At 46.3% G+C, this 25,724-nt stretch overlaps 1 protein-coding gene across 2 annotated transcripts in view; it reads left to right on the top strand.

Annotated features, from left to right (window-relative positions):
• Nucleotides 1–25,724, top strand: part of LOC146854820 (adenosine deaminase 2-like) — a 511,041-nt gene that overhangs the window by 323,385 nt on the left and 161,932 nt on the right. For both annotated transcript variants that reach the window (XM_085650538.1, XM_085650539.1), the window contains exon 7: nucleotides 7,387–7,495. In XM_085650538.1, coding sequence (XP_085506664.1) covers nucleotides 7,387–7,495 — 109 coding nt within the window. The remainder of the gene's footprint in view (nucleotides 1–7,386; nucleotides 7,496–25,724) is intronic.

Here is a 25,724-nt window from a genome sequence, read left to right as displayed (position 1 = left end):
GGGACGCGCGCGGGCCGCGCCCTGGCCAAGGGCAGGCCCGTTCTAGCCCGTTACAGACCGTGTAAGACCGGACCGGGCCATTCCTCTTGGTTTTGTCCTGAATAAGGTACTGTTGAACTCTTCTAGCTTCTTGATATTCCAGGGTCATACTCCTGCCGCCTCTTTTAAACAATGGCGGCCAGGGAGACAAGAAGTAAAGCACAGTCGTCTAGTACAATTATGGCGGGTACTTTGGACTGTTTTTTGCTTAGAGCTAATTCTCTAATATCAAACGAGATTACAATTCTGGAACGTCGTCTCTCGCAGGGTATTGACAATGCTAAAAGATCGTCGCTCGGCCACATAGGTAATGTAATAACGCCTGATAGGTGTACCATGTTGCCTAATTCTGTATCTAATAGCGACAATTGTGAAACAATTATGATGCCCGATCTTGGGGGCTGTCCTGGATCTAATAGAGATTCCATAATGGTCCCTATGATTCACAGCATTGCACCACCCCCTACTGTTACTGTGACGCATGCTAGTGGATCTATGGCTAGTACTGCTCAACTACGAGGCAACAGGGAGGGGGCTGTGCCAAAAAGGAAGCGAGGGACACAGGTCGGGGTTGGCAAGAAGGCAAGGCTATCTAACTCCACAATTCAGACTAATCCTAAAGGACGGACAAAAGCTAAGGTGTTTCCCCCTGTAGTCAATGAGCCTATTAACTTTCCTGATCAGAGCACTTTTGTACTACATCCTCCCACTAATCTTCCTGACCAAAGTACTCCTGTAATACACCCTCCCACCGCAACTATTACTGATAATATGCAAGCAAGGGTAGACTCTCAAATTCCTGATATTGGAAGTATTTTGAAATCTTTTTTGAACCCTCTAACTGCTAGACTAGATAACATTGATACCAGGTTGGCAAACATAGAAAGGGCCATTGGGCCTAGGACTGATTACCCACAAACTATGGAAATTACTGAAAGGAGAAGGGATGCTAATGTAAGAAGTGTACACCTAGCCAATTCTTATACTTCAACAATTCCTCCAGTTCTGGCAAATTCCTCTTCTCAACCACAGAATATTCCAAATAGGAATATTCACTCTGCTCTTCCCTCCTGTTACGGGGTATCAGCAACAAAGTCTACTTTAAATATTGAGCATGAAAAAATGGAGGGTAATGGATTGGGAAAGGAGATGATAGTAAATCTACCCCCGGAAGCTGCTCCTTTGGTAGTGGTCCTAGTAGGAGTCCCCGAACTCACAAATACAAGAGCTGAGTCATTTGTCTCACTAAAAAATAAAGTATCAAGCTGTCTAAACAAGCATAGACCTCTTCCCCCACATATTTTTAGTGAAATGTTGATGGTCAGAAGAGTCTCATGGTTGGGATCAACTAAGAAAAATATTAGTCGTGATTGTATAGTGGTCAATTTTAGGGACCCAAAGATAGTTTCCCATATTCTTAGTAGCTCGCTTTCTGGGGAGGAGTCCTTAATTCGGACCCTTCCATTGTCCTTCTTTTATCCACCCCTTGCTAGATGTTCTGACTTGGGAGTGGAAGCGGGATGGACAAGGGTGGGCCGCAGAAGTCATTCTACAGGGAACAGGAATAAGCCTCACCCTGTTAATAGGGTACTGCACTATCGGGATCACAATCGGTTTAGTTGTCTGGAAGAGGTGGACTGACTACCCAGTGACCTAAATCCACGGAGGTACTTGAGGCCAAGTGATATCAGCATTTACAAACTTGTCCAGCATGATCGACTAACTCCATGTATGGACGTGGGTGGACAAGGGGGAACAGACAGTATTCAAAGAGCCCAGACAGGGGCCTCCTTTAGCACCATCATCCTCGAAGACCAGAGTGTAACCACAGCGATTGGTCGAATGTCGGAGAGTACATCGACCGATGAGGGTAACGCTGAATCAACTCTGAAACCTATACCGACTCCTGCCCCATTGACAATTTTGTCGTGGAATTTGGCAGGAATAGGTAATAAAATAATGTGCCCAGAATGGGGCTCATTCATAGATAGGAATGATATATGCCTCTTTCAGGAAACCTGGGCTAGGGAGGAATATCATCGGAGCGGTTTTGCTTCATTCTCTGTCCCGGCAAGGTGGGGGGGAAGGGTAGACCGTCTGGGGGCTTAATAATTTGGATCCGCACTCATTTGGGTTGTCAAGCCAGGGTGCTGAATACGACATCAGAGGATCTTCAGTGTGTGATTTTGGAATGGCCGAACAATTCCAGGCTTGTCTTGATTAACGTGTACTCAAGACCTGTGAACATTACATCGGAGGCCAGCACTATTGAAGAGCTCTCTATATTTTTAAATACGATTGCTCAGCACAACACTCTCTTGATAGGGGGAGATTTTAATTGCCACTGCGAGCCACTTGTGGGTCTGACGGATAATGGTATCCTGGAGGAGGATGAGTACTGGAGAATTCCCCCAGTCGTGGGCCCTTCACCTAGATCATGGTCGCCCTTGGCTATCCAAATTATGGCCCTAACTTTAAAGCATTCAATTAGGGCATGCAACGGCCGTTCTAAATCAGACGTCCCCTCAAAGTGCACCTTCAACAAGTCGGGGCAAGAGTCACGCTTGGATTATATATTTGTTGAAAGTTGCGCATGGTACAAGGTCATTGATTTTAGGATAGAATCAAGGGTAGACAGTGATCATAATCCATTGATTCTAGAGCTCCTATTCTTGGGTAACTCCGAAGGCTCATCTAACTCAAACGATGACCCGGATACTAGGTGCCATTTGTCCTGTAATAGGCGCAGGGTCAGGTGGGACAAATTAGTGACTCATCCAGCGGCACTGGCAGAACTGTATGAGCAGGTAATTCCGGTATTGGAAGCTACTGCTTCCTTACCACTTCAGTGCCCCACTCCCGATATTTACAAAAAATTAGAGGATTTAAATTACGAGTTAACTCTTATACTGGCAAATATTCTCAATCCTATAGCGCCTATTGAGAGAAGGGGCGGCATTAGACCTACTTGGTATAATGCCGCCTGTAGGAAGTCAAAAACAGAACTTCTCAAGGCTGTGAAGCTTAACAGCAATAAGGCGCTCATAAGGCAAAAACGATTAGAATATAAGCAATTAATCTATCATGCCAAGATGGAGTGGGATAGTGATAATTGGGCTAATTTAACCCTTGCATTAAAAATAAAAGACCCCCGGAAGTTTTGGCAAATTGTTAATACAGGGTCGTCTGATCCTCTATCGGTATTCACACCTAACATTGCCACTAATGTCTGGGAAGACCACTTCTCCCTCTATGGAAGTGATCATTCTACTTATGATCCAGAGCAGGGGCTAGTACTGCCTATCTGTACTTTCGATTTAGATCAGGACGAGTTTGGGGACCATGAGGTCCTTGCCATATTATCTAACCTCCCAGCCGGCAAGGCGCCTGGCCTGGATAAACTGCCTGGTGACCTTTTTAAACATCAACCTAAGGTTTGGGCTCCTTACCTAACGGCTCTATTTAATGCAATCCAGAAGTGTATGGCGATCCCTAGTACTTGGCTGGGAGATGAGATAGTCCCAATCTTTAAGAAGGGCTCACCTCTCCTCCCAGCCAACTACAGGCCTATCAGCCTTATTGATGTATCTCAAAAAATCTTTGTGAGGCTGATCTTGGATTACCTCAGGGACTGGATCGAAGAGTCTTCTATTTTGAGCCCCTACCAGGCAGGTTTTAGGAAGAATGTCTCTACTACGGATCAGATTTTCCGCCTGACTTTGCTATTTTGGAAAACTGTTAAAATTGAGGGTGGTATACACTGTTTTTGTGGACCTGCGTGCAGCGTTCGACCTGGTCCCCAGGGCCAAACTATGGTCTGTCCTTTTACAACTTGGCATTCCTGTTCCCTTATTGAATATGATAATCCGACTGGATAAGGGAAATTTTGCACAAGTCAGGTGTGGGAAAAATGGTGCTTTAACATCTAGATTTTCCGTTGACAAGGGAGTCAGACAGGGGTGTGGTTGGCTCCCACCCTATTCTGCCTCTACGTCAATGGTGTTTTTTCACACCTGACTGAGGCCATAAATAGTGACGCTCCCAAATTAGCTGGACTTCGGGTCCCTGCGATTATGTTCGCAGACGATACTCTACTACTCTCGAAGTCCCCGATGGGTATACAACGAGTGTTGGACGGCTTTGAGAAATTCTGCCTCGAACGGGGCTTAGAAATCAATGCCCTTAAAACAAAATATATGATTTTTAACCCACCAGCAATGACACGCCCTAACCCGAGCATAGGGAGAGCTACTCTAGAAAGGGTCCAGACTTTTGAGTACTTTAAATGAATCCATGACATGGGCTCCACACCAAATTAAACCCAATTAAAACAAGCCCAAGTAGCTGGGGGGATCACAAGACTTATAAGTAAATCATGTGCCAAACCTATTGGCCCACCCCTCGAAATTTACAAATTACAGGCAAGGGGTGGAGTAACCTATGGCGGTGAGCTCTGGGGCTTTTATTGCCGTCCGGAGATTACACTCACAGAAAACAAATTTCTAAGGCAATTGTTGGCCCTCCCCCCCAGTACTCCCTTATTGCCAATGAGACTCGATTTAGGCCTCAGATCTATAGATGAGGAATTGGGTCTCAAACCCCTAACATTTTGGCGGAGCATTTGGACTACCCCAGAACTTCAGGCTTATAGAAAAGAACTTATGGAAGTCCTGGGGCTACCCAATGTAGGGAAACATCCCTGGCTGAGGTATGTGAAAGAGGAACTGGGGAAAATAGGCCTACCACAGTTGTGGTCTGATCCGGAGACAGCTTGTAATAGTGTCTCACGAAAGCACTTGGCTAATTTGTATTATGAATTTAAATTATCTGCTTTTATGCAGAAATCTCAATCATCCATTTTAACACAATCCTTTTTAATGATCAAAGATTCTTACCATTTTGAGGATGTTTTAAATGATATTAGACCACATTTCACAAGAAAATTGTATCTGCAGTGGAGATACGGCACCCTACCTATAAGAGCCTTTACGACTAAACGGCTTCCGTTCTCCCCAAAAAATTGTCCTGGCTGTGACGCTGACCAGGAAAATGAACGACACATACTATTTCTCTGTCCTGCCTATAAAAAGATTAGAAAGCGTTGGATTATTCCCGTTTGTAAAAATTTTGGGTTCACCCACTGTATGCATGCTTATCGAATCTTTAAAATAGATCTATCGACTGTAATAGTTTTTGCCGTGTCTTCATTCCTCGCAGCTATGTGGAGGAATAGAAGGATTTGTGATATCCCTCCTTGATACTATACCCTCTCGTAAGAGTGTGATATTTGTATGAGAAGGTCCTCCACAATATAATATAGATCGTACGGAGAAACACTGCACTGACTACTGTTACGGCTATGATCTATGGGTGTGGCTAATATTTATCTGCAATGTATATGGTCTTCTATAATTTTACCTATTATATTGTTTCTTTTATTCTCAATTGTATGCTTACTTTTATGACTCATGTCGAAATAAAGATGATGATGATAAATTAATATTTAAGTCAAAAAAATGTGCTTTAACATAATTTCAGGTTAGGTTGAAAATTAGCTTCAAGGTTAGGTAAGGTAACAAAATTAATATAGTTTAAGGAGCAGTGTTTGGCTTTGCCTCGTGTTGGGGTCCAGGTAGATCAGGAGCCTTCAGACTTTTCTGTAAAGAGAGCAACATCTGATCAATGAAAAGGCACACATTCCCATCAAACTTAGACTGGCCATTTAGGTAAACTGTCTCAATTCACCCACAGAAGTAATTTTTTGGAACAAAACTAATTTTGCCTCCATATACCTGGGTTTGTTTTCAGGAAATTCAGTTTTGAACCACAAGTATTAGCGTGTCATTTTCACCAAGGCCTCACCGGTACAAAAAGTACAGCATCTTCACATCAAATGATTCTGCCTGCCTTATAACTGTTTTACCATCTAATGCCAGCAATGGTCACTATAATGCTTAGGATGCCCACAATATGCCAAAGTTGGTCACCTTTATGTCAAGGGTGAACATCATAATGCCATCATAACAGCATCATAATGCCAAGGATGCTCACAATACTCAAGGAGATTCAAGGATGAGCAACATTCAATTAGTGTTATGTTGAGACCCAACTCCATCTTGGGCAGGCCGAGACTCCATTTTCAGTTTTTTTGCAGAGTCATCAACATCTATGCCTGTGACGCAGATGTCGTCTGTCGCTGGGTTTCCAAGAACCTGTGAAAACATCAAGTCCCTCAGACATAGTCTGAATTGCAATTTTTTGATTATTGTTTATGAGAATGTGTTTTAGACTAGCATCTTGATGCACATTGGTTATGCCAGACATTCCTAAGGTGATATGGGAAATTCCCATCTTAGATTAGATACAGTAGAAAAGGCCACTTGACCATTTGTCAATGGAGGTGCTTCGACCCAGATTATTGAGAAAGATACTTCCAGAGATGCTCTAGTACTGCACTTTCTTATGAAAGCGGATAAAGAGCGAGTCCGGGAGGTGAGGAGCTGATGTGAGGTGTGTTTGCCTTTTCCAGGGCACACAGCCTCCCCTACTACTGATAATGACAGCTTCTTACTGTAAACAGATATGCTGTGCGCTGATTCTTCTTAAAAAACTCTAGAAGCAAGTTATACTACTCCATGCTCTCCTAGTGTAGCGAATAGAAGTAGGTTTTAGGGTGTTAGATTTTTTCGATGACATTTTAACTATCGTGAAAATTTTCATTTTATTCTCTATGTTTGCAACATTCATTTGTGCTGCTTAAATGATATTTTGTGTGGTTATTTTAGATGTGCTAAGCAATAGAATAAGACTGTGGAAATAAAAAGCTTTTTAGTTGAAGTGTCTTTTTCATAGTGCAGTTGTTTGTTTGTGATATTAAGGAGAACGAAATAGGTTTGTTTGTTTCAAATCACCACGGCATACCAGAATCCCTGTTAAGGGACTGTTAATGCCCCAAAAGCATTGACGCCACTTTAGTTATGTATTGGGTGGGGTTCTGCAGGGCTACAAAAACCTATATTTCACATTCAAGCGTTGGTGCATTGAACTAATTTCTCTTGTGTCACCCGTGGGAGTGAAAACAAACTTCATAGAGCAGAACCAATGACTCACTGTATGCAACAATATCAGCTATGACTGACGGCTGTCCTGAGTGGCTGAATTATGTTAATCAGAAATGTTTCTAGGCGGGGTCAGCATGTTAGCTTTTTGACATGCATGGCTCCTGTTATTTAGGCATCTATTTCTCTTCCCATTCTGGGATGCAGTCAAGTGTGCTTTAAGAATGGATACTCACAGACTAAGTGCTTTATGGCGGACACATAAACATGCTTTCCTTCTTCTGCACAGTCTGCCCACGAAGATAGTGGACACCCTACTTGGTACTTCAAGGATGCACTGGAAATACCCGCCTCTAAAGGAGTCGATCTGCCTTACTTCTTCCATGCTGGCGAGACAAGTAAGTACCAGGGAACCATGCATTCTGACAGTAGAGGTGAGTGTTATCAGAAGGCACTAAGAAAAAGCATTAGATAGGTTTGTGTCATTAAGTGAGAGGAATTGTGTCATTAAAAGAGCGTGATGAATGAATTATTAGTAAAATTTAACAGAGTTCAATTGAGCCTAATGTAGGAGCATTTTCATCTCACTTGTAAATTACATTTCTTTTGTAAAATACCAACTCTGTAATGTTTCACCTCCAACACAAAATTTTTCCAGGGCATTAGACTTGTCAAACAACTTTCTGGAACTCATATTTCAACTTCATGGGGTTCCATGGGCACCGGATCACTGACCGAGGCTCTCAGTTGTAGCTAATTTTGGGATATAATTGATTAACGGGTACTGTACATTATAAATCTATCCGCTAACATCTAAAACTGATGGACAGACAAGAATAAATCAGACCATGGTAGAGTACCCACAATGTTTCTTAACGACCCATCCTTCAGAATGGAGCATGTGTTTTTTTTTGGCAGAGTTTGCTTACCATAACTCCTCACATACTTATATGGGCACTTCTCGCTTCTACTGACCCTTTCAGTTTCTTCCTTGTGCCAGTCAGAATTGTCAATTGCCATACTCCTTTAGTCTCTCATCTGCTGCATCACATTCCAACTATGAGACAACCAGTTCCCCAACATCTGTTGGAAGCTAAAGCTGCATATAAAAAATGGGAATACACATATGGACCGCCCATTCCTCATTATAAGAAGGTGGATAGGGTTTGGTTATCAACTAAGTTTTTGTCTATTGGTAGATAGGGCACCTGAATGTGAGGAAGAATGCCTTTTTGATTCAAAGGCACAGTACAGGTAACAACAATATCTTGTTACTTAGAAGGGTTATTATATATTGCAATGCTACTGGGAACCTACTTTAGTTATGCCCCTAATCAGAAAAGCTAATTTCCAATTGCCAATAAACCAGGACCATCACCATCCTCTCAGAGGAGGGAATCTTTCTGGGTGGGAGGAACAGTGAGCGAGCAGAATGACTGGGTTTCTCGATGATATTGTAGTCCTTTGCTTAAGCTTAAAAACAGCATGCCAAGAAAAGCCACCAGTATGCCAGGGTTACCATCATTTGAGTGGTATACACCGCCATAAAGCCATGGATGTTCACAACAGTTCAAAGGTCACAATAATGGACATGATGGCTGGCATCTGAAGGCCAGTTGTGGCAGCAGCTATACAAAGGATCCTCAAAACATGTCAGGGCAGACTAACTTCAGGCCATGCGGACCACAGTATTATATCTGTGCAAGGAACGTGCGAGGGGCAGCAGCATCCACTTATGAGAAGGCAGTGTGTTCCTGGTTTCCGCGCTCAACGCATGGAGACAGCGCATGTTTAGTTCTTATGTTCAGAACATGGAAAGGCTGCCTGGATGGGTGTTCTGTGGTGGTGGGTAGTGGAAGGGGAATGGAAGCTCATAAGGCAAGAAAAATGCCAAACGTGGTTCTTTTTCTCACATGTGAAATATACCATGTCTCTGAAGATGTAGGTATGGCTAACCTTAAATATTATTTTTCATGTCCTGCTCTATGTACATGATCTTGTTTTGCTAAACCAAATCTAAATTGGTCTTCAGCGACTGCTTATAACCCTGTACCTCTACATTGGCAAGAACAGCCTTGAAATAAACAACACAAAAACCAAAGCATAATTTTTGGTAAGAAAACCGCAGATCCCGGAAAGTTGCATCTTAATAGGGAATGGTTTTCGCAAAGCACAGAGCATGAATATATGGGCATTTGTCTAGACAGACAAGGTACTTTTAACAATCATATGACCTCCCTTAAAGAAAAAGGCAACAGCCTCATGTTTGACAATAGTCTACGGAATCCAAGCCTAGATCCCGTACTTCAGGTGATGAAAGCCAATGCAACACCAACGCTGATTTCAGGGAGTAAAATCACCCTGGGCAAGGAGGCCACCCTGCTAGATAATCATCACTTGGATTTATAAAACAGTTCTCTATTGCACAAATTAACTCAAATTCAATCCTATAAAGCAGACCAAGGCCAGACAGAAGCAGTTCCTTTTTAAATGAATGTTACAGACTCAGACTAGTCCCACAAGACACCATGAATGGCTTAGTCTTGCAAGACTTAAGCAGTTTAGGATCTGCCTCATCTTACAGCCGATATCCTAATGATAAACTAAGCCAATTTTCACTTAGAGAAGCATGGGAACAAAATCTTCCACAGTCAGCATACTAGAGACTTGCACTGTCCAAACACTCTCACTCATGGGAAGTAATCAATTTCTATGAATAATGGAAAGAACAGCATTATATTACTTGCACATACTCGCTGTGGTTAAAATCCAGGTTCGTAGTGCTTAGACTGGGGGAGTGGAATCTGCGGGGTCATCTCCCGGCACGGCTCAACCAGAGCAGGGAAAACATTATCCATATCCTCTGTACTTGTCCCTCCTTGCTACAATTTTAGGAACGCTCTAATTCTCGGAGACTATAACCGCCTGAGGGTTTGACATTGTCGTCAGGCATTAATTGCCAGCCTAAACCCTGTGAGCACTATGTTAAATATCAAAGTCATCAAGTACCTTCAAGCTGCTGTAGGGAAGTTAGGTACCGCCAACATCAATACAGCTCTGGAAGCGGGACCTTACAATTGATTCATTGCCCAATCCTGCTTCCTGTGAGCCTGTACCTCTATTACTTTCTTTCAACTAGCTGCACTTTAACATGTTATCTCTTGTGTCTCTATACCTTGGCTCTTGGCACTTTCTCATCATGCATGCATAACTTTGTGGCCTTGCTTCACCATCCATGTCCCTGTATTGACGATTGACACTATGGTGTTTCTCCAGTATTGAATCTTTCATCAATTCACATGCCTGTATCTTCCCCGTCGTCATGGTGGGAGTCTCGCGGTAGTTAGAAAAGAAGTACCATAGAAGTACATAGAAACCACCAAAAGGAAAGAAAAACTTGACATTCGTCAGCATCTTTATGTAGGTCCAAACTTCGACCGATCAGAGACCAGCCCTAGACCTCAACTCCCCAGTCAGAGCCATCAGACCTCAGATTCCTAACAGCACATCGTGTGTAAGGAAGTCTCCCTGAGCTCTGCTCAGTTTGTCAGTGAGTGAACTTTTGACCCTGCTTGAATTCACCTCAAGGTATTGTTTTCTACCTTCTTTACTTTAAGGATTGCTGAAGTTTCTAAGGAGATGCTTTTCAGGCCCTGTAGATCCTGTAGAAAGGCAAAACGTTTTTCTGAAGATCCACATAAAGACTGTCTTCATCCTAAACATACAGCCAAGGACTGTAAATACTGAAGAACCTTTTCAGCGAAGACACTAAAGGATAGAGAGGCCAGGCTGTTCTTATGCTCCAGAAAAAGAAAACAAAATCGGAATCTGGATCTGATGTTGAAGAGAGTCCTGGGCCATCCTCAGTTGAGAGAAAGCGTAATAATGAGGGCTCTACCTCATTAAAGGCTGATTTAAAGAAATTAAAGGCAGAAAAATACTCCACTGCCGAAAAGACAGCCATTAAGCCTAAAGATCCAAGCCTAAAGAAATCATCTGCTACCTCTCTGCCTGTCACACCTCTTAATCAGGCTTTGTCGACGAAGAAAGCACCGTTGACGGACCCGTCATCGAGAATTTCTTCTAAATCCCCGACTTCTGTGGCAACGACTGCTTCGTCGATGGCCATGGCGACAGCATCGTCGACGAGCACAGTTGTGACGGTTTCATCGTCGACGGCATCGTCGGCGACGACTTACTCTGTGCATCTCAGCTGACGGCTCCACTCGCAGCCCGCCTGACAGACTACGCGCTCACAGGCCCTTATCAAGGCGGCCCGCGCTGGAAATTGGCCACTGTACTGCTCCGATCCTACATTTGTGATCACTGATGCCCTGAAGAAGTTCTTTTATGAACGAAACGCATTGGCTGGCAAACCATTTCTTGGAAAATAAAATAAGATTTATTCTACATCAAGACTTATTGACTATTTGACCGTCACTGTCATAATAATGAGCAGTGCACCACTCCACCAATCTCATTCTCGACGACTTACTCTGTGTTGACGATCACGTCCACGACTTCGTCAACGGGACTGCCGTCGCCGTCGAAGAGGGCGTTGATGGCCCCGTCGATAGGCGCTCCGTCAACACAGAGTTTAAATCTCCTTCTCGGCCAGTATCGACGACGATTACTATCAGGCATCTTCCGTCGTCGAATGTTTCGTCGACAAATACAAAAAGTCTGCATTGAGTCCCAAAATCACCAGGATTGTCACCATTACCCAAGATCTCACTGTTGCTTCCTTCTCACCTTCTAGATACGGAGGAATCGGGGGAAAGTCTTTTTGTTCCCCCTACAGTCCCTCACAACTCAGAGTCAAATGCCAGGGCACTGATGAGGAAGAGGAAGCACAAGAACAATCAGAATACATGGAAGGGGATTATTCATTTTCAGGTCACCCTCAGGCTCAATGTAATGGCTCTTTTCAGGAGCACTATCCTTATGAGGCTTATGAAGAGCGTCGGGAGGTTCGGAGAGATTCCATGCTGGTCCCACTCTCCTTGGTCATGGTCCTTAGACGTATGTTGAACGATTATTATAAAAGGTTTCCGGACACCCATGCTCCGGTTCCATTGACACGCGGTGGTCCAAGTATTTAAGTTGCTCTGCCCCCACCAGTAGTTACTCCGCCACCTGTTGTGCAGGTTGAGAAACAGGCTCCTCGGTTTATTACAATACAGGACGATTACATCGAGAGCTAAGCAGACGAACAACCAGAGGAAGGGAAGCTCACTCAGGATCCGGACCTTCTTGGCCAAGAATGGGATGATTATGTGGCTCCCTCTTCACCGTCGCCTTCTCCCCTGGCGGCTTCCCCCCGGGAGATATCGGGGTCTTCCATGAAGTGCTTGAGAGAGCTTCTAAAAGGTTTGATTTGCCTCTACCTGTGGTGCAAATTGAATGTTTTTCTTTACGATTTTAAAGATGCATCAAAGTAATCGGTTAGATCCATTCCAATTGTGGATTCCATTTGGAGTGAAGGTTTGAAGATAATGAAGAGCCCAGCCTCTGTTGCTGCTGTGTTACCGAGGATGGAAAAGAAATACAAGGCACCTGATTCTGCTCCAGCATGTTTAATTGGCCATACTTGTTCGGATTCAGCAATAATGCAGGCGGCCCAGAGGCATTCCAGGAATCCACAATCTCCTTGTTCTGTGCCTCCAGACAGGGTAGGAAAACGGTTGGACAGCAGCGGTAAGCGCTTCGCTACTATGGTGGCTACTGTCATCAAGGCCTCTAACGCCTTAGCAATATTGGGGAGGTATGACCGTCAGTTATGGCCGTACCTGGCTCCTCTTCCTGAATTCCTTTATGAGGATAAAAAGAGAGAAGCGAAAGATCTCCTGCATGAGGGTGCTAGAGCGTCTTCGGAGTTGATTGACTCTGCAATGAATCTGTCATCTATTGCTTTCAGGCAAATGGCAGGTGCCGCAGTCCTTCATAGACAGGGCTGGCTTAGGGCGATGTCTTTCCGCCCTGAAGTCCAATCGAAAGTCCTGGACATGCCCGTTGATGGGGAAAACCTTTTTGGGAAAACACGTAGATGAGGAGCTTCAGGGCATCAAAAAGGATACTGAGACTGCATGTTCCTTGGACACGCTGCAACAAAGTCGTTTCCAGTCCTTTCGTGGGGGTAGAGGAAGCGGTCAGTTCCAACAAAGACCGTCTTACTAATCTTACAGATATCAGCCATATGGTCAAGGTTACAGATCACAATATGGAGGTCAGCAACAGCAGCAATTTCGTGCCTCCAACATGTCTAACAATCAGCAATCAGCTAGACGCAAGCCTGCAGGACGAGGAAAATTACAGGATTCCTCAAGATGTCAGTGACGTTTATCTTCCGCCAGCCACCTCATTTCGTCCTCAACACCTTCGGTCCCATCGGCTTTTTCCATTTCTGAATCAACGGCAAACAATCACAAAGGACAAATTGGTGCTGGATATCATCCAACACGGCCACACCTTGAAATGTGTTCGCAAACCTCCTCGAACTCCGCCTCCAAAAATCCACATCATCATCGTTTGTCCTCGCTAAGGCAAGAAATGTCGATTCTTCTAAAGAAAGGGGCGGTAGAAAAAGTGCCTTTCAGGCAACGAGAAAAGGGTTTTCACTCCAATTTCATCTTAATAAAGAAAAATGCGGGAAATGGAGATAGGTCATGGCCCTCAGGCAGCTAAACAAATACAACCCTTCAAGAGATTTTCTTATTAATAAACAAGGGAGATTTTCTAGCGTCCCTCGATATCTTGGACGCATACTTTCACATTCCCATTCATGCAAAGCATTGCCAATTCCTCAGGTTCGAGGTGGCTGGGGATCACTATCAGTTCAAAGTCTTGCCATTCGGCCTTCGCTCAGCGCCCAGAGTTTCACGAAATGTATGGCTCCGGTAGCGGCTTTTCTATGAAGGCAGGGACACCAGGTTCACCCCTACCTGGACGATTGGCTAGTGAAGGGGGCTACATTTCACTCTACCAAAAAATCTACGCAGACTTGTCAGCGGCTCTTCAAGTCTCTGGGGTTACAACTCAACGTGGAGAAGTCACACTTGATTCCAAGCCAGAAGTGAGTTTTTCTAGGGGTGCTTCTAAATACAAAGTCAATGAAGGTGTATCCCACTTCAGAACGGAAGCTCAAGATAATGCGCTAAGCATCCCTTCTACATGCAAAAGAGTCCACTTCTGTGAGAGTATTCGAGTACTTACTGGGGATGCTGTCATCATGCATCCCATTGATTCCAAATTATCGGCTGCACATGACGCCTCTCCAGGAGCAGTTAGACATGCAGTGGGTGCAGGTGCACGGCTCATTTGAGGACATCATCTCTCTCTCTCAGACAATGAAACAGTCTCTGTCATGGTGGGAAAAATAAATCAATATCTCTCCAGGCCTTTCGTTCCGACCAGCACAGCCTCATTATATTATGACAACGGACGGTTGAGGGGTGCATCTCCAGGAATTGCAAATACACGGAAAATGGTCCCTTCAGGAAACACGTTCACACATCAATCTCGGAACTAGGGGCAGTTTTTCTGGGGTTGCAGGCTTTTCTTACCAGAATCCAAGGATCCTCCGTTCTAGTAAGAACAGACAACACCACAACGATGTTCTATCTTGCCAAACAAGTGGGCACCAGGTCTCTCACGATATCAGAACATGCCCAGGAGATTTGGAGGTGGCTAGTTCATCACAACATAACATTGCAAATAGAGCATGTTCCGGGCATAGACAATGATTGGGTGGATTCTCTAAGCAGAACCAATTCCCGATGTCATAAATGGGAGTTAAACGTAGTCCAGCTCAGAAGAGTCTTCAAACTGTGGGGCACTCCAAAACTGGATCATTTTGCAACAGAAATTAACAAGAAGTGCGAGAAGTTCGCCAGCAGGTTTCCTCAGAGGTACTCTTGGGGAAACGCTCTGCAGATGCGGTGGACGGGGACTTTAGCTTATGCGTTCTCTCCGTTTCCCCTCATCCTAAGAGTGTTGCACAAGATGAAGAAAGAACCATGCCATCTCATTCTCATAGCTCCGGCATGGCGGAGGCAGTTTTGGTACACGGAGCTTCTCCTGTGCTCGATATCTCCGCACATTCGCTTTCCTCCACTGCCAAACCTACCCTTAATGAACAACGGTCAGATTGTTCATTCTCAAATAAAGTCTTTAAGCTTTTCAGCTTGGAACCTCACAACTATGAATTCACAGATTTAAACATCACTCCTGGTTGCAGGTCTATCCTACAGCGGGCCAGAGCACCTTCCACTAACAGGTCATATGCTGCAAAATGGAAGAGATTCTGCCAATGGTGCGAGGAGAAAGAATTGCATCATTTGCTATCAACTCCAGAACAGGTTTTGTCTTACTTACTTCACTTAGCTAAATCAAAAATTGGCTCACTCATCAATCAAAGTACACTTGGCAGCAATTTCCAGGTTTCGCAGAAAACCAGGCGAACTTTCTTTGTGGTCAACAAGAAGTGTTAAGGAAGTTTATGAAAGGTCTCTTCAGGGTTTTCCCACCCTTAAAGCGCCCTGCATTTCCGTGGGAATTAAACACCATAGTACTAGCTCAATTGATGAAATCGCCTTTTGAGCCCATAGATAGGGCTGATTTGAAATATGTTTCTTGGAAAACGGCTCTCCTTTTAGCCCTCACATCGGCTAGAAGAATCAGTGAAATTCAGGCTTTCACGGTTGCTGCGCCTTTCCTTCAATTCAAACAGGATAAACATTTATTGAGAACAAATCCTCAGTTCATTCCCAAAGTTCCAACTTCTTTTCACTTGAATGAACCAGTTGTGCTTACCACGTATTTTAGGAACCCTTCAACTGCCGCCGAAAGAGCATTGTATTCTTTGGATGTGAAGCGATGCATCAAGTTCTACTTACATAGAACAAAACTTTCAGAAAATTGGATCAGTTATTTGTGTCCTTTACTTCACCACGGAAGGGTCAAGCCCTTTCAAGGAACAGTATTGCACGTTGGATTTCCTCTGCGATTGTTTTCCTCCACAACAAGCCTGGGAAGCCTTTGTCTGCAAAAGTGTCTGTGCACTCCATAAGGAAGATGGCAGCCTCTACAGCCTTGTTTGGTGGTGTGCCACTTCCAGACATTTGTAGAGAAGCAACATGGTCCAATGTGCATACATTCACTAAGCATACTGCCTAGACTCGGCATGGAAAGTGGATGCTGCAGTGGGTCAAGATGTCCTGCGACATCTGTTTGCTTATGGTACAATCTTTCATATCTTTCAATTCTCTTTGTTTTGTATATTTGGTTGTTGCAGTTTATTTGCTATTTTACGATTTACTTGGATTCATAATTCATATGTATTAGTATATTTGTCAATATGTCTCTGTTATTGCATATGAAGGTCTTCGCCTACTCGCAAACTAATGGAATTATACTGCTAACTACTCTGATACAAGCATGTGAATTTATGAAAGATTCAATATTGGAGAAAAAAACAAGTTACTTACCTGTACACTGTGGTTCTCCAGTATTGATATCTTTCATAGATTCACACGCAGCCCTCCCTCCTCCCCGTCTAGGCTTGCCACTTCTGATCTCATGTTACTTCTTTACCTTAGCACACTTGTTCACGAAATCTGAGGTCTGATGGCTCTGACTAGTAGGTTGGGATCTGGTGCTGGTCTCTGATTGGTCGAAGTTTGGACCTCCATAAAGATGCTGACGAATGTCAAGTTTTTCTTTCCTTTTGGTGGTTGTCATGCACTTCTATGGTACTTCTTTTCTAACTACCGCGAGACTCCCACCATGACGACAGGAAAGATACAAGCATGTGAGTCTATGAAAGATATCAATACTGGTGAACCACAGTGTAGAGGTAAGTAACTTGTTTTTTAGTGTTAAATGCAGCCCTTTCCTGGCTTGATGACATTTTTCTGTACCCTTAAATGTCTGGCGCAGTGCCCTACCGCCATCTCTTTGCCACTTCACACTCAAGTCAAACTTCCCCAAAGTATTGTGTCTTGCTGCTTCAAGCGCTTTGCACTTCTGCCAGCGCTTCTTCTTTATCTTGCTGCTCCTTTACTCTTGCTTCAATTATGGCATAGCTGTACGCTACCTCCGCACTCTACACTCTCTCCTTTACTTTCTTTAGCTGTTGTCACTCTATACTTGAATCAACTGCAGCATAGATGTCTGCAGTTCTTTGCACTTTTCCAATATTTTAACCACCTCCCTCACCCTAGTTTAAATTAACTGAACAATAAGTGTTTTTCACACCATTTATAATTTTCCCAAGATGGCAGTTTTCCCAGTGTTTGTTACCTGAACTTCATGAACGAAAAAAAAACTAATCCATTCCCTGTGATATAACTACAGTTCGGACCACATATAAGGAGACACTGTTAAGTGATGGATTTGTCACAATGCATTTTTTCTCTTAGAGCCAGATGTGCGAAGGCTTTTTGTGTTCACAAAGGGTTAGATTCACAGAATAGGGCTGTTTGTGACCGCAAAAAGGCCTTTTCTTATGCAGAAAATGAATTGCAATTCAGTAACGTTCCCAAATCTCAATTTGGGTTTGGGATCAAATACCGATTCGGTATTTGGAAGGGGTATATTTAGTGCGTTTCTAACAAATATTGAATCGGATTGGGATTTATTAATGTTTTGAAACAGAAATCCAGTAGCAAAACATTAAATACTTTTCCGACTACGTTTTGTGGTAAGCCATTCACAAACAGGAAGGGCTCCTATTGACAATGCTGAAAATGGGCACCTGAAAATGGACTGCAATTAGAAAAAATACTTTTTTCAAAAGCAATCACAGACATGGTGGTCTGCTGACCTCAGCAGGCCACCATCCCTGTGATGATAACAATTCCTAGCAGGTTGCAATTTGCTACACACTTTCTTAATATGTCTGAGGTAGGTCAAATTGTGACCCCCCTTGAAATCGGTATTTTGAAAATTGATGTACTAGTAAATAGGTTAGTTCACAAAATATCACACTAGTTTCAAAGATACTGCTTGCAAATTACAACCAGTATTTTACGACCAGTGCTTTCTACATATGACCCATAGAGCCTGACTCCAAGTGACATGTGAGGGGAGGAGGTGGCGGCCCAGCTACCGCCACACCAGCAGTCCGACCACCCTATTAGGACATTGGCAGTCGGACCCACCTGGTAGCCCACCATTTGATAAGTGTGCAAACGCAAACGCACCCTGTGGCTCTTTTTAAGTTGGGGGATTAAGTCCCCTTCAATCCTAAGGGTCCCAGGGGACCAACTCGCCCACCAGCTACCTCCAGTAAGCGCCACAGAGCTGCGTAGCAGAGTGTTGTAAAAAGGGGGCATGGATCACCACTCTGCAACGCAGCTCCCTAGCGCTTACTGGAGGTACCTGGTGGGCGAGTTGGCCCCCAGGGTCCCTTAGGATTGAAGGGGACTTAATCCCACAGTTAAAACGAGCCACAGGGTGTGTTTGCACACTTGTCAAATCAGGCCACGCCCCCTCTCTGCACCACTGTGCAAACACGCCCCCTGGTGCGTTGTTAATTGGGGGATTAAATCCCCTTGAGTCCTGAGGGTCCCTGGGGTCCAAATAGCCCACCAGCTACCTCCACTAAGTGCCACAGAGCTGCGTTTGCAGTGTGGTGTAAAAAGGGGCATGGCCTCAGAACATCTCTCTGCAACGCAGCTCTGTTGCGCTCACTGGATGTACCTGGTGGGCTACTTGGCCACCAGGGACCTTGAGGATTCAAGGGGACTTAATAAGGATGTTATAGTTAGAAATTAGCATTTAAAAAAACATTCAAATTCACTGAAAAAACCATAGGTTTCAGGTACGTTGTAGTTAGAAAGTAAAATTTAATAAACCTTATAAATTCACTGAAAAAACCATAGGTTTCAGGGACGTTATAGTTAGCTGGACATTTCACTCTTACAAAACCATAGAAATTCCACCGTTATAGTTAGTTCAGCTAACTATAACTCGTGCACCCACAATGCACTCCTCATGACATCACATATTACATCATTCATGACATGGTCAGTGGCATCACTGATGACATCACTGATGACATCTCAAATGACATCACTGATGACATCACATCCCGCGATTTAAAAAAAAAAAAAAAAAAATTGGGCCTTGGAGGTCCTTGTGGGACCCCCTGAGCAGGCCTAGGGGGTCAGGGTGTTTCTACCCTGCCCCCTTGTTGCGTTTTGCGTCTTTGTTTTTGTGCTTTCTTGTGCCTCGGTTCTACCGAGGCACAAGATGGCTGCCAACACTTCCTGATTCAGAGTGTTGGCAGCCAATTAGCATTCAGCTCGTGCTCGGGAGGGTCCAGGGTGGGTGCGTGGAGGATCCGCGGATCCTCCGCAGCCATAGATATCACTAACTTTTTTACCTTAATTTTCTCAGGAACTACTGAACAGATTCACACCATTTATGCAAAAGGCACGAGTCTGAACTGAGGACTACCTCTTTGCCAAATTTGGTGTCATTCCGTTCAGCAGTTCGGGCTGTAGCTGCAACAACAGATCCTATGGGAAATTGCATGGGGAAAACGTGTTTTGGGACCCCCCTTTTTTCTCGGCCCCCGCTTGACGAATCAACGCGAAACTTTCAGGGTAGGAGCGGAGCGGAGCTGGCCAAACGTTTGGAAAATTTTGCGAAGAGTCGTCAATCGGCGCCAAAGATATTCCCAATAGAATGTTGCGGATTTCCTATGGAAAATAGGTCCTAACTATAACTATCTACTGGCGACCGCCAGTATCTAGTTATAGTTAGGACCGTGTTTCCATAGGAAATCTGAAAATTCGATTTTGAATAACTTTGGCTCCGGTTGACGAATCCTCGCGAAATTTTCGAAACTAATGGGGCGCTCCGCTCAGCTCCTACCCTGAAAGTCTCGGGGTAATTCGTCAAGCGGGGGCCGAGAAAAAAGGGGGGTCCCAAAACACGTTTTCCCCATGCAATTTCCCATAGGACCTTTAGTCGAAGGTACAGCCCGAACGGCTGAACAGAATTACTTTTGAAATTTGGCAAAGAGGTAGTCCTCAGGTCAGGCATGTGCCTTTTGCATATATGGTGTCAATCTGTTCAGTAGTTCCTGAGAAAATTGCATTTAAAAGCACATAAATATCTATAGCCGCGCACCGTGCGCGAGCGTAATTCTGATTGGTGGTTACATGTCAGTCAACGTTCGAATTGGTCAAAATCAGGAAGTGTCGGCCGCCATTTTGTTTGTTGTGGGTGCGAGAGTGAAAAGAGAGGTGGCGAACGTGAAAAGGGGGCAGGGTAGAGAGTTCCTGACCCCCTAGCCTTTGTCAGGGGGTCCCTAAAGGACCCCAAGGGTGAAAAAACATTTTTTTTTTTTTTTTTTTATCGCGGGGTGCGCGCACGGTGAAAAACCTTAAAAATAAATAAATAAATAACATACATAACTTAGCATTTAAAAAACCGTACAAATTCACTTAAAAAACCATACGTTTCACACATGTTATAGTTAGGAATTAGCATTTAAAAAACCTTGCAAATTCACTTAAAAAACCATAGGTTTCACACATGTTATAGTTAGGTGGTCATTTCACTCGTAAAAAACCAATGAAATTCCCCCGTTATAGTTTTTTTTTTTTTTATTTTTATTTTTTTAAAACCTTTATTTCGAAATTCAGGACACAGCTATTCAGCCGACAGCCCGAAGGTTCGGCAGCATTGCAAGTTAGATACAGTAATGCGTCCCGGATACAGTACGAAGAGTAATGCAAAGGTCCAATTTTAAATAAACACAGAAAAAACACACAACAAACCCCAGCAAGGCAGAACATTGAAATCCCATGGCGAAAGCCCCCAGGGGAGGCAGGACCCCACTCATCTACTAAGTATAAGACTGTGTGCGGAGGAAGAGGGGGAACAGCAGAGGCCCAGAACGGGTACCAAAACCAAACTGTGCTGGAAGGTAGGTCAGGGGGAAAGCTGTTCCTCGGGAGGTTCCAGATCCGGGGCAAGACATATTCCCCCCCTGTATTGGTTCCACCGCCCCCAGATGGCATGCCACTTCCGGGGGCGACCTCTAGAGCAGTAGACCGTCTTCTCCCTAAACATGCTCCAATCCATGTTCTCCTTCCACGCGGTCAGTGTAGGGGGACCCGAGGAGCCCCATAATCGCGCGATATCCCTCTTAGCCACCATGTTACCCAGAGTCACCCATTGGGTCTGTGCCTCATCGAGATCAGTGGGCCCCCAAACGTTCAGGAGGCAACACCGCGCCTCCGGCTGTACCACAATGCCCGTCACCTCCCCCATAACTGCGTGGACTCTCCTCCAGAACTCCACAATGACCCCACATTCCCAAATGATGTGCAGGAAAGTACCCACCATACCACATCCCCTTCTGCACAGGCCATCCTCCGAGAATCCCATGTGGACCAGCCTTGGCCCCGTAACATACACCCGGTGCAGTATTTTAAGCTGCACCAGCCTCAGACGCGACGGGATCGCAACCTCCTTAGGCGAAGAAACCGCTGACTGCCAGTCCTCATTATCCAACTCGAGGCCATCCCTGGTCCACTGTTCTCTCAGCCCCAATAGCAAGTCTGCCCGGACGTTTATCAACTTCTTATATATGAGCGAAATCGTGCTCTCGGGCATATGACCATCAAGGACTCGGTCCTCAAGGGGAGAGGACTCCGGCACCTTCTCACCCTCCACTAGGACTGATCGGAGGGCGTGACGCAGCTGGATATACCTAAAATACTCTGAAGGCCCTAGCTCAAACTCAGTCTGCAACTCCTCGAAAGACTTCACCCTCCCCTTATGCAGCACATCCCCCACCTTGGATATCCCTATCAGATCCCACTTATCAAAGCCCTTCGTATGCCAGAGTCTTCCCAACCTTTCCGATTCAAACAATGGGGTAGCGAGGGTTAGCCTGTCCTTCCAGCCCAGCGAGTCGGTCGCCATCTTCCATACGCGCACCGCCACACCTGTGGGCCCCGTGAGGGACGAGTCTAGGGACCGCGAATACAACGCCCTGTAGTAGTTGCCGCCGCGCAGCAGCCACCTATCCATGGCATACCCAGGGCTGAGGGCAGGGCCGTAAAACCCATGGTTGATCGCGCTCAACTGCGTGGCCCAGTAGTACCGTCGGATGTCTGGGAGCGCAATGCCCCCATCGTACCATGGGAGCGTCAACTTTGGAATAGCTATTCGCGGCCGCCCATCCCACAGCAACGTCCTTTGGAGGCCTTCGACCTCCCGAAAGTATTTAGCCGGTACCCAGTCCAAGGTGTTCTGGAGGGCGTAGAGGAAGCGGGGAAGAGACATCATTTTGAACAGGGCCGCACGCCCAACAAGGGAGAGCGGCAGCCTCCGCCAACCTTCAACATCTCGCCTCAAGCGTGCCAAGGGGGGGAGCAGGTTCCTCTCATAGCGCACAACAGGATCCATGGATATAAAAATCCCCAAATACACAAAACCTTGCTGGGCAACCTGTATCGAACATGTTCTAGGGATCGGTGGGACCTCGCCACTAAGAACGTACAAGTACGATTTGCCCCAATTAATCACAAGCCCCGAGTTCCTACCGAACGATGCGAGTACATCACAGACCACTATAAGTGACTTCTTTGGTGAGGCAAGATACAGCAGGATATCGTCGGCATAAAGCGAAATACGGTCCTCGTGATCAGGCGACCACCGAAGGCCCCGTATATCCGGGTGCCAACGTATCCACGCAGCCAACGGTTCAAGGGCGAGGGCGAACAACAGAGGCGACAGGGGGCAGCCCTGCCGAGTACCCCTTCCAAGCTGAAACGGAGCAGATGCCCTACCATTCACCACAACATTCGCTAGTGGCCCCTCATACAGCAACCGGACCCAACTCACAAACCCGCGACCGAAACCAAACTTGGCCAGCACGGCCCATAAATATGCCCACTCCACCGTGTCAAAGGCCATCGTGGCATCGAGAGATGCCACAACAGCCGGTTCACGCAGCGTGCCCGCCCTGGCGATGACGCCATGAAGACGCCTAAGGTTCAATGCTGTGTTTCGGTGCGGGATAAAGCCAGATTGATCCGGGTGGACCAGATCGCCAAGTACCCTAATCAGACGGGTAGCCAGGAGTTTGGCCAGAATTTTCGGCTCAGCGTTGAGGAGTGAAATGGGCCGATAGGAGGCGCATCTATCTCGGGGTTTACCCTCTTTGTGTATGACCACGATCGACGCCAGCCGCTGATCCAATGGAAGGATCCCATCTCCCCGCGCCTCCAAAAACATGGCGCGCAGGTGAGGGGCGACCCTATCCGGGAACAGTTTGTACAGATCGATCGGCAGTCCGTTCGGTCCAGAGGCCTTACCCGAATTCAACGCGCGAATCGCCCCCGCCACCTCGTCAACCGTGATGTCGCCATCCAAATCGTCCCTATCTATGTCAGAGAGGCAGGGCAACTCGATATCACGGAGGAGATCAGACGAGTCTTCGGGCGGCCTGTCCGACACTGAGGAATAAACCCTATGAAAATACTCCGCGAAACACTCCACAATCCCTTCAGGTTCCACAATCCCCTCTCCCCCCTCTCCAATCAACTCTGGCACCACTCTATTGACCCGTTCCTTCCTGTCCAGCCACGCCAGGAGTTTCCCTGCCTTATCTCCAACATCATACAGACGGCCCTGTTGTTCCCTGCTGAGGGTCTTGGCGGCATCCGTCACCAGGTCCCTATACTCCGCCTGCTTCAAGCAAAGCTCATGCAATGAGGACTCTGTGACCTCCTCCTCCATATCCCCTTCAAGGGCCGCAATCTCCTCCTCTACTTGCCGCACTTCGCAATCCCTCCGATTCTTGGAAGTCACCACCAGGGAGAGGGCCTCCCCCCGAAGCACGGTCTTAAAAGCTTCCCACAGCGAGATCGCCGAGTCCACGGATCCCAGATTGTCCTTAAAGTAATTATCTACCTTCTTTACCAGGGCGCTGCGCATCTTGGGGTCTCGGAAATACCAAGGGTTAATGGGGGCCACCCTCCCTCCTCCCTCCCGACCGAGATCCAGCCGGATCCACACTGGCGAGTGATCAGAGATACCACGTGCCATGTGCCTCGCCTCGGATATCAACGAGGCATGTGCGGCCAGAGTGAGCAGGTAGTCAATCCTGGAGAGGCTACCATGCGCCCCGGAGTGAAACGTGTATTGACTCTGTGTGGGGTGCCGGAGCCTCCAGCAGTCTATCAGGCCAAACGTGTCTAGGAGGTCTGGAAGCCATTTCTGAGCCCCCCCTGTGTCCCTGGGCGGGTATCTATCCAGCAGTCCGGAACCCACAGCGTTGAAATCCCCTCCCACTACCAGCATGCCCCCCGGGAGAGTCAGCAAAGCCCTGCCCAGTTCAGCAAATGTGGCGGCCTGCAGGGCCGGCGGGACATAAACCGAAACCAAAACCAAAGTCCTTCCTTCCCACCGCCCCGCCACCGCCACAAACCTCCCCCTATCGTCATCAATGGTGGAGTCCACCTCAAAAGGCAGCGATGCTCTAACGAGGATGCCCACCCCCCTGGACCCAGAAGAGAATCCCGAGTGTGCAATGAATTTATACCCCTTCCTATTCAGGGCATAGCACGTATTGCCTATGAGGTACGTCTCCTGCAGCAGTACAACGTCTGGCATTGAGCGTTTCAGAAATTGCAAAACAATCCCCCTCTTAATGCGATCCCCCAAACCATTAACATTCCAGCTTATAACACTTAGGCCTCTACCCCCCATCCTCAAACGGAAAGAGGCCCACCCCACACCCGAGGCGCCGCCGTGGAATAGCCCTGAGGATAATCATCATGCCTTGCAGAAATAAACCCCCCAACAACAAACTCAAACTCCCCGTAACTCCCCCCACCCTGCACCCCTGCTGCAGCTTAAAAAGCCCCCCCAACTTGCAGTGTGCCTGTCGCCCTACAAAAACAAAAATCTACAAAAAGTACCCCTAGGGAGGAAAAGAGCACCCCTCGTCCTCCCGCAACCCTCCACAGTTACTGCACTCTATTCAAATCTTCAAATATGGTCAAATCAAGTCAGGCCGGCTTTGAGTTATCAGCCCTGTCCATCCCGGCCACTGTCCCCATGCTCAGCTGTGTCGTCCCCGGTCCGTCGCCGGGGCAAAGCGTCCAGCCATTCATCGGCCATAACAGGAGAGTCAAAAAAGAATGTCCGATCTTCATGCACCACCCGTAGTCTGGCGGGGAAAAGCATGGCATACTTTAGGTCCCGCTCCCGAAGCCTTCGCTTCACCCCCAGGAAGCTCTGTCGCTGTCTCTGCACCTGCTGGGTAAAGTCCGGGTAAAAATTCACCGACGCGTTCTGGAAGGGGACTGGGCCCGTCACCCTCGAAGCTTGCAGGATAGCGTCCCGATCTCGAAAATGAAAGAGCCGGGCGACAATCGGCCGCGGCGGGGCACCCGCCTTGGGCCGTCCGCCCGGCACCCTATGGGCCCTTTCCACCGCAAAAAACTTCCCAAGGCCCTTAGGCTTCAGATGATTGAGGACCAAATCTTCCACAAGCAGGTCCGCCGAGGCCTCATCCGAGGACTCCGGGACCCCGATTACGCGCACGTTGTTGCGCCTGGACCGGCTCTCGAAGTCCTCCAGCCGGCGGGCGGCGAG

Source organism: Triturus cristatus, chromosome 4_1 (genome assembly GCF_964204655.1).
Source record: "Triturus cristatus chromosome 4_1, aTriCri1.1, whole genome shotgun sequence".
Lineage (NCBI taxonomy): Eukaryota > Metazoa > Chordata > Amphibia > Caudata > Salamandridae > Triturus > Triturus cristatus.
This window is presented reverse-complemented; position numbering and strand designations above follow the sequence as displayed.